Source organism: Barbus barbus (assembly GCF_936440315.1).
Source record: "Barbus barbus genome assembly, chromosome: 28".
Taxonomy (NCBI): Eukaryota; Metazoa; Chordata; class Actinopteri; order Cypriniformes; family Cyprinidae; genus Barbus; species Barbus barbus.
The window spans coordinates 19,215,353-19,225,721 of record NC_136756.1 but is presented as its reverse complement, the minus strand read 5'-3'; the positions used below and the strand labels follow the sequence as shown (position 1 = coordinate 19,225,721).

Sequence of the window (10,369 nt, the reverse complement as noted above, 5' to 3'; positions counted from 1 at the left end):
TTGAAGCACAGGACAAAGGTAAGCGCATTATTGTTGTTGATTGTTATTATTATTTATTTTTGCTGTCAGATTATCATACAGTATGTATCAATGAATAACACATTTTTGGCTGTCATGGGTGTGTGCATGAGAGTAAATGCCAGCTAATTTATTGCGTTCTGATCACTTTATTGTGCACTTTTTGCTCAAAAAATAGATTATTCTTACTGTGGACACTGAAAATAAACCATGTGTTTTTCCGTGGGTTAAAGTCATCGGTTAATTTCTTGATTGCCACTTTGAAAAGATTTTTGGACATTTTAATTTTCTGTCTCCCTTTAACGCATTTGCCCTGTTTTGATCCATATTCCTGTGAAATTGATTTAACCTATCTTTATTTTATTTTGTCATTATTTTAAGGAGACAAAAATGGTCCTTATCAACCTTTATTGACGTAAAATTAAAACATAAGATAAAATTCTATCACATTATTTTGGCAGTTAAAATTTTGGGCTGGTTTTTGTTGAAGTGGGCGGGTTTTGGTGAGCTTTTGGGCTGGAAATCGTCAACCCGATCTGGCAAGTTGTGGCAACACTGCAGTCGAACACAGCTAGAGTGAAGTGTGTTTTTTTATACAAACGTCAGAGCTTCCGTGTTGAACAAAACAACATTAGAAAGCGAACAGGTGGACTAGCCTGATTCTTTCTTTGGTGAGACTTTTTTCTTTTGAGAATGTCTATGTCGTTATTTTACAGTTCGTAATGTTTGTGTGGACTTATGCTTTAGAGTAGAAATAATGACGCAGTTTTTAAAATGTGGTTATGCAACATCGTCTGTTATCACATGTGTAATTTCACAAGATACACTTTCAAAACTCTTCTTAAGTGTGTCCACTCTTCATTCAGGCCTATATTCATAAATAACAATTTTCGGAGGCTAACACTATTCGATGGTTCGGTTTTGGGACCTTTGGGTTTCAGTTTTGTGGGGACCTTTCCCAATTTAAAATGCAAAAGGAATTGCAACTTAACTAAGGCGTGTCGCAGTCTCGTGCTTAGGTCTTCTTTCAGTTAAGTTAAATAAGCTCGACAGGATCTGTTTGTTGTTCATGTGTGTACGCCCTTAAATAGTGTGAACTTGAAAAGTTTGTAGCGCTCCAAATAAGAAAAAATAAATCCTTTTGCTGCAGGTGCCAAGGATATTATAGTTTTGAATTTTTATATTAGTTTTTATTTTAATATAGTTTTCAAATTTCCAAAAAATTATATTTAGTTTTAGTTTCATTAATGGTTTTGTTAGTTTTAGTTTAGTTTTTATTTTGTGAACACATTTCTATTTAGTTTTTATATGTTTTAGTTTCAGTTTTAGTTTTAGTTTAACAGAGTTTGTAGACCAAACCAAGACATTTAATTTGAGCAAAGTTGAATGTTTGCAGTTTACAGTTAACTCTTGTGCAAATCTCTTAATAATGAAAATAAAATAATTCTTTACAGTTCAACAAAAACCAAAAAATATGCAACTTGTATGTATACAATTTATTAATTCATATTCATTCATATTGTAATCTTGCTTGATATGCCAATAGTTTACAAACAACAAGCTAATCAATGTTTCCAGAGTTACTAGACTAAGAGCTAAATTCTGCGGGACAATGCCAGTGCTGGATTTGAGGAAACATGCCCTGCATCCCATTGTGCATACTATCCACCCTATCGGCCCTAAATAGTATTAGAAATGACTAATATCACATAGAATTTAGCATGGACAGTGTGCACACTGGGATGCAGGCATGTTCTTTGCAATCGTCGTTGAAACTCTGTAAACTTTATTTTTGTCCATCTGTGTTTTCAATGCATTCATTTGTTGGATCTTTTGCACAGACGAGCCACCGGTGCACGCTACTGTATGTCCCGTCTCTCCCTCTATGAACATACACAATAAAAAGAAACAATCTAAAATGCTTTGAAACCTCATACTGCTTTTATAGAGTCTGGGAATGTGTCGTCACAGCAGCAATGCATTCTGGGAATTTAGGTCACGGGAGCCACTGGATAATATAGTGGATATAGACGTTGATATCATTTAATGTTTCTATTATTCTACTTAAGATCGCGTTGGAGTGGTTAAGGCTCACTTTACATCATTTGCCATAGCCCTTTACACGGCCGGTGTGAAAAACATACTTTTTTCAGAAAGCTGAAAGAGCAGAGGTATTTCCTGCAGACATTCACAGATACCATAGCCCTTATCAGTGTCTGCATGAAATACCTCTGCTTTTGATTAACACTATGTTGATACAGTAAGCGTTAATCATTCCAACGCAATCTTAAGTTGAATCACATAAACATAAAATAATAGCCTATAAAATGTCTACATTCACTACTGAACTCGGATGAAAGTTAAACTGAAACTCGGTAACTCAAATAAGATATATTTATATTAATAATTGATCTCTGTAGATTTAATATAAACAGTGATTTGCATTAAACTGTAAGCCCTCACACTACAAATAAAAGAAAATCATATATGGAAATATTATCTGTGGCAGCTCTTTGATCCCCGGCCACTTGTTTGTAAGGATTAAGTTTCATTCATTCATTTATTGACCGCTTGCATCACTGTTCGGCATCTCTAATAGTAAGGAATCTTCAACTTGGTTAATTATTTATTTGCATAGAATCCACCAGGGGCGTAGCCATCATTTCAAAAGTGCGGGGGACGGAATGTCTAGTGTTATACCTGTTTTTTTGTTGTTGTTTTTTTTTCAGTTAACCCTTGTCTAATTGACAGGTTTTATTTTTAAATCATACCTTTTTGCTTAATATGCTTTATGATTATATTATTATATATGATTATAAAATATAAATAGAAAATAGAAAAAGAAAGAAAGAAATACAACAGCTTGTCACTGGGACAGTACCCTTAAAAGCACATCTTTGTACCTTATTTACCCCAAAAAGTTTCATAGTTGTACATTACGGTACATATTGGTACTCTAAGGTACTAATGTGCACCTTTTTGAGTATAAGTTACAAAGATGTCCTTATAAGGGTACTATTGTTTACATATTTCAGATTGTATTGTGTGTGTGTTGTATGTCATGGCACACAGTAATGGATACTTGCACATTCACATACTCCTTTATTCTGTTCTGTTCTATTATACATTAGTCTGATTACTCTCTGTTAAAAGAAATATCTTATCATAGACAATGCTGTAAATAACCTTTACCTCTGAAGCCTCACTGAAACTCTCTGTCTCATTCACTCTCAACTGTATTCACTTCTGCCTCTGTCTACAGCAAATAAAGTAGTGTTTGAAACATCTACATACAGGGAATAGTGACATACAGAAGAAAATAACACATTAAGTACACTGCTGGACAATAACCAATCATTTGTATCCTAAATTATTTTTTCACACTTTAGAATGATAAACACATATTCACTATTAACTATGACTTTTGCCTCAATAAACTCTTAATTTGCTGCTTATTAATAGCTTGTAAAGTAGTCGTTGTAGTTGTTAAGTTTAGGATTATGGGATGCAGAATATGGTCATGAAGAATACAGAATTAATATGTGCTTAAGTGCTAATAAACAACCAATATGCAAGCTAATAATTACTAGTTAAAAATGATAGCTGAGAAGTTGTTAATAATGTTATTTTTTATTTTTCTATATTTGACTAATTAGGTGTTTTTTATGATTGGTCCATATATAATCCTACAAACGCTTGTGTATTAATATATTTTATACAATGTAAAAACAGCCAGGTGTTAAAAGCCACTCTTCTCACCTGTCACTGTGTGTTGTCCTAATTCTGTCCTAACAAACCTAGGCTGACTGTTTCTTGGTCATTCTTGACAACACATAAAAACGTCAAATTAGTGCAATAATGACAGAGCACCTCTAAATTAAGATCGGTCCTGTATCAGATCAGTGCTTGCAGACTTGATTGAAATACATCATGTAGAATTGGCAGAGTTAAACATGTCACAATGCTGCAAACGCTGTAAAATCTCAATTCAACATTATCTTTATTCTTATTTGAAGGGTTCTGATAACATACATACGTGTTAAAATAAAAGACGTTACAAAAGAGTTACGGAAAAATACACTGAAAATAAATAAGTGCATGTTTGTCCAGGCAGCTTTTTTCTCTCCATATAATGAACATAAAAGCTTGCTAATTATTCAACAAGAGCAATAGGCAGAGTCACTCAACATTGTGCAACACTATTCGGATACTACATGCCAACTTACGCTGCTTGACTTCTTCCTAAAAAAGGAGTGAAGAGTTTCTTGCCGCTTTGAACTCATCTCGAACTCTAATGAATGATGGATACAGCGCGGGACAACGGGCGCGAGTCTGGGCATGTCGTGACGTCACAAACTGAGTGACTGATTGCCACGGAAACGTAAACGTCATGTATAAATGATCTTGTCTCTCTGAATTTTAAATCATTCTGCATTTATATACAATGCTCCATTAAAACCTCAACATGTCGAGAACACAACTGTCCGATGAAAAAGTGCGCGGGACGAATTTACTTTTTATAAAAAGTGGGGGGGGGACACGTCCCCCGCGTAATCTACGCCCCTGGAATCCACAATACACATCGTTTCAAAGCAGCTTGTTCTGTTACCTCTATAATGGCTTAATTCTTTACACTGAGCAGATTTACTGGGCAATTGTGATATATAGCAATGCTAAACGATCCACTGTTTAAGATCTAGCTATGTATTCTCCCCTTTAAAAAATAGGCATTGTTTTGCTACTCTAACCAAAGTGTTTTAGCATTTAGCCTGTATCAGTACCACTGTAGTGAAGGAGACTGAATAATGAATATTTGCAGCCTCTCAGACAATTAGAGCGATTTTATATATATATATTTTTTTTTTATTATTATTATTTAAAGAGATTTACATATTAGTCCGTTTTATTCTAAGTTTTTACATATTTGCTGTTTTTGCTTTTTGGACTAGTGACATTTTTAGTTTTTAAACATGCAAAAGTATGTTTACTTTATATACAAAACACCTGATATGACCCCTATAACAATTTAACAAGTCATTGACACTTTTAAAGCATGTCTTGATGATGGTGCATTAACAGAACATGGCTATAACCTTTTTATTGTAGCTTCACAGAATTCTACTGATTACTGTACTTATTCAAGAGGAGTCATGCCGAGTGGAGGAAGAAGTGTTTGGTGAAGTTTTCTGCCAACGCCTCTTAAGGCTCCATCAAATGGATCATCTAAAGGCGGGGAACCAGCCACCGTGATCTGAAATAGCCTTTATATGTGTCCTGTCCGGTTGCTGTCATTCTGTCGCACTGTGGAGCTACTGTCACTAAAACAAATTCCTCGTATGTGCAAACATACCTGGCAATAAAGCTCATTCTGATTCTGATATGCATATAAACAGAGACCTAAAATACCTTTCAGTGAACAGGAATGCCAAGTACCGGGATCTAATTCATTATTTAATGTGAAGTGAAGAAAGAAATAGATTCATGAAATCTGAGGGTGAAACATTTTCCATCACTTGGATGGACTAAAAAGGACTAAATATCCTTGCTTGCATTTTATATGGATATGTTATTGCTGAGGACCATTATATCCACGATTGCTGTCATCATAGCTACTAGTTTTGAACTTTGTTTCTGTGGATGTGCCCATGCTGAATATGATGTAAATGGAGAATGTTGCCCCATGTGTGCCCCTGGTACAGTATAAATGTCTACTTTGGATCATGTACATAAAAGATGGAATACACTATCCCCCGGTTTCACAGACAAGGCTTAAGCCTAGTCCTAGACAATAATGTCTGAGCTGTTTCAAATGAAAGAAACTTGCAGTGACTGATCTTAAAATATATCAGTGCCTTTTTTTGTTTCAAGATGCACACCAGTAAGGCATGTTTATAAAAATTACTTAAATGTCCCAATTGAACTATGACCTAACCCTGGCTTAGGCTAAGCCCTATCTATGAAACCTGGCCTATATAACCTTTGGACAGATTTTTGCCCAGTTGATGTTAGTTGTCGAATGTTAGAGCCAGTCTGCAACTTGTGGGCAGGCAGAGTTGACAGATTTTACTGAAAATAGTGTATGATAGGTAAAGATTCAAGATTTTTTTTTTTCTTCTATCCAGATGGAGGCGATCAAACATGTTTAATATTTTAAACTGATTTTAGAACATGTCTTGAAACAACAAGACACGTTTAGGCGCGAGTAGTGTTTGAAACATTTGGAAAATCTGGAAGTGTGCAATCCTGAGACGTTTAATGTATGATGTCCAGGTTTTCCTCAGTAACCATAATGTATATTGCCAGTGTTTTCAAATCTGTTAAGATTTTAAAAGTTGTGTAGCATATTATGGCAGTGAGTAATGTTTACCAATATAACAAATAATAAGAGTTAATAGATTCTAAAGACTTAAGTTAAAATTTTAAGTTAAATGTTTAGTTATGCTTTAAAGACAGGGAGCACAACGATGCATTGTTTTCAAACGTATTACACAACTCATTTAAACTATTGATTCAGTTTTGTTAAAATGTTATGACTGTACAGTCTTAAAAATAAAGGTGCTTAAAAGATTCTTCAAAGCGATGAACCATTTTTGGTTCCACAAAGAACCTTTTGTGAAACAGAAAGGTTCTTCAGATGTTAAAGGAACTTTATGGAACCATTTAGACAAAAGGTTCTTCTATGGCATCGTGAAGCACCTTTATTTTTAAGAGTGTGTGTGGTGAAAAACTTCTTGGGTGTAAACACACATGACTAGAATTGTCAAATCAGCTGACAAGTCATGTGATGCAGCAAAGAGGTCACTTGACCAAAAAAGGTTTTCATGACTATGATGATATGATACTTGATATATATATGTGATATAATTTTCTTTAAATAAAAAACACATTTTACCTTTCTTGTAGGGAACCGTGTTTATTGGCATTGTACTGTAGATACGAGAACAACATGTGTTCCTTGTTCTACATCAACTTACACAGATGAACCCAACGGACTCACAAAATGTTTTTCCTGCACTGTGTGTGATACAGGTGTGTGCCCATTAACTTAATGCTAAAGAGATATAAAACTGTAAAGGAAGCACTGTCTAATGTAATGTAAACACTGTCTAATTTATACTTTCAATAGGATTCATTGCTTTGTTTTTGTGTCCACAGCCCAACACTTAAAAGTGAAAAAGGCCTGTATGCGCTATGCAGATACAATTTGTGAGCCAGAGGAAGGATCCCATTGCATTAAACTAAATAAAGACTCTTGTGCATTAGCAGTGGAACACAATGAATGTAAACCTGGACAATATATTAAACAAACAGGTGAGTGTGTATATACTCCATTCTCGATTATGAAAAACATGGACAAAATGTATTTTACCCTAGTAATTAAAAACAGCTTTAATGACATTTTATATCTCATTCAATATCAATATCTTTACAGGAACAGCATTTACTGATACCATATGTGCTGACTGCACAGATGGAACTTATTCAAATGGCTCTCTAATGGCCTGCCTACCACATTCAAAGTGAGAAGTGTCCACAGATTTATAAACTTCATTTAAAGATTACTCTAAAACTGGATAGAGTACTAATGTTACTGAATTAACTATCTTCAGATGTGAGACTATGGGACTTAAAGAAATAAAAGCAGGAACAACATCCTCTGATGCTGAATGTGAGAATGTGACTTCAGTTGGTCTTATAGTTGGAGTCACAATTACGGTTCTTGTAGCTGGTATTGTGACATTATTAGCATGCATTATATACAGAAAACATAAAGCACGGCACACTAACAAAAGTAAGAACTAAATTCTTACAATAAAATTGCACTAAATCCTAATTTTAACATGTTACTATAATTAACATTAGCAGTGCTAATACTTTTTATATTGTAGGTGTCTATCGCACACCACAACAACCAACTGAGGATGATGAATCGGTAAGTTCTTCATGGAGTAAAACAGTTCAAATAGGATTGTAATAAGAAGCACCTTACTAAAATATTGATGTAGTCTTCCAACTAAAAATACATAAAGCTTTAATTCCTTTTTTCCTTTCTTTTATTTTAAAGAAATGGCTGAATCAGTTGGAGCTACTTTGATAAATCAGTATTAAAAGGTAAGAACCAACCGTTGATCAATAGGATCATACGGTATTATATTATAACGATTAATCACATCCAAAATAAATTATATATATGTGTGTGTGTGTGTACTGTGTGTATATAAATACATACACATGCATATTTAAGAAAAGCGTTATGTTTATATATTATATATATATATATATAAATAAATACATGTAAATATTTTCAAAATATATACTGTATGTGTGTGTTTATATATACATAATAAATATGTAAACAATAAACAATTAATTATATAATATAATATTATATAAGAGTGCTTACATGAGACCTGTTGTGTAGTTCTTACTTGGAAAAAGTGTTTGCTAGTAAAGTTCCTGCATTTCAGAATCTGTGTCCCAGTATCTCAAAATGACAACTGCTCATTTTTCAGAACGAATTTTTCTTTAAAAAAACAAAAGAAACTAAATAATTCTGGTGGCACCTAGTCAAAACAATGTAAGGAGAACACCACACAAATGTGTAAAAACAGCTTTTTTTTAAGGAACACTCCACTTTTTTTGGAAATAGGCTCATTTTACAACTCCCCAAGAGTTTTACCGTTTTTGAATCCATTCAGCCGATCTCCGTGTCTGGCGGTAGCACTTTTAGCTTAGCTTAGCATAGATCATTGAATCGGATTAGACCATTAGCATCTCTCTCTCAAAAATGACTAAAGAGTTTCGATAATTTTCCTATTTAAAGCTTGAGTCTTCTGTAGTTTCATTATGTACTAAGGCTGACGGAAAATGAAAAGTTGTGATTTCCAAAGTCCATCTGGGGACTACTTTCATGCGCTGCGTAATATCACTGCGCCTGCTGCACCCATGGTACGGCAGCAAAGTTCCTTGGTTATTACGCCGGAATGAGAGTATAGTTCCTAGCCATATCAGCCTAGAAAATCACAACTTTTCATTTTCCGTCGGTCTTAGTGCACGATGTAACTACACAAGAGTCAAGTTTTAAATAGGAAAATTATCGAAACTCTTTAGTCATTTTTGATGACCAATGTTAATGGTCTAATCCGATTCAATGATCTATGCTAAACTAAGCTAAAAGTGCTACCGCCAGACACGGAGATCGACTGAATAGATTAAAAAACTGTCAAATTCAACAGTTTATCTCTAGGGGAGTTGTAAAATGAGCCTATTTCTAAAAAAAAGTGGAGTGTTCCTTTCAGGTTTTCATAAAAGTATAATCTTTCAAATCATGCATGCATGTGTTCTTTTATTGATTTTAGTAGTAGTTGTTGTTTTGAGAAGGCTTGCTATCAGGCCAATCTAAGATATATTAGATAATATATAATATCACTTTCTATTTTTCCATACATGACTGTCATTAAAACTGTATCTAAATTATAAACCTCACTGATCAATTTCAACCACATCTCTGCTTCATTGAATGACCTTTGTTAAACATCAAAATTTAGCATCTCTCACTATAGTCTAGAACAGGGATCCTCAAATCTGGACCATTCCTGCAGAGTTTAGCTCTAACCCTAATCAAACACACCTGAGCATGCTAATCAGAGTCTTCAAGATCATTAGAAAATCACAGGTAGGTGAGTTTGATCAGGGTTGGAGCTAAACTCTGCAGCAGATTGGACCTCCAGGGTAAGATTTGAGGAACCCTGGTCTAGAACCTGTTTTGCTTGACGTGGTGACTTGAATGACACAAATAGTGCAGTGAAATTAAGTTGTGGAAAAATAAAAAGCGTAGCCTATCACACAAGCCGATTTTGATTTTGACTCATACAGATCACATGATGAGAAAAAATAAGAACATCAGTGGAACAAATGATTTTGCTTTTCTTTCCACAGAATCACAAGAGTTTTCATCTGAGAAACAAAAAGTAGGCTATGCGCTGACATCAAGAACACTAAGAATGATAAAGGTGTTTGTTGAATTTATGAATACTGTTTTAAATTCAAATAAAAACTACAATGATGATCTAATGTTTAGCCATTTATTACAAAGAAATTGAAGACCAACCAGCTTCTTTCTGCAATGTAAATCAGCAATGTAGGCTAGTTTTCAATGGAAAGTGACCATGGATGGACTGATTCCAACATCAACTGCAATCAAGAAGTGTGTGTGTGTGTGTGTGTGTGTGGAAATGCAGTATCATAATGTTTATCATATAATTGTAAATGCCTTGTTATTCGAGTTGTTTACTTTATCAGTGTTTACAAGAATACATAAAGTAGGCTACAAGAAAAATAACATAAAGGA

The 10,369-nt window shown here is 34.3% G+C and overlaps 1 protein-coding gene across 1 annotated transcript; it reads left to right on the top strand.

Moving 5' to 3' along the window:
• Positions 1-531: 531 nt before the first annotated feature.
• On the top strand, positions 532-10,090 carry tnfrsf14 (TNF receptor superfamily member 14). The gene is made up of 9 exons (XM_079382960.1): positions 532-689; positions 5,133-5,711; positions 6,922-7,047; positions 7,174-7,329; positions 7,451-7,538; positions 7,629-7,810; positions 7,908-7,951; positions 8,084-8,130; positions 9,958-10,090. Exons 2-8 carry the CDS (start codon positions 5,576-5,578, stop codon positions 8,111-8,113), a joined length of 762 nt encoding a protein of 253 aa, XP_079239086.1. The 5' UTR covers positions 532-689; positions 5,133-5,575; the 3' UTR covers positions 8,114-8,130; positions 9,958-10,090.
• Positions 10,091-10,369: the final 279 nt, after the last annotated feature.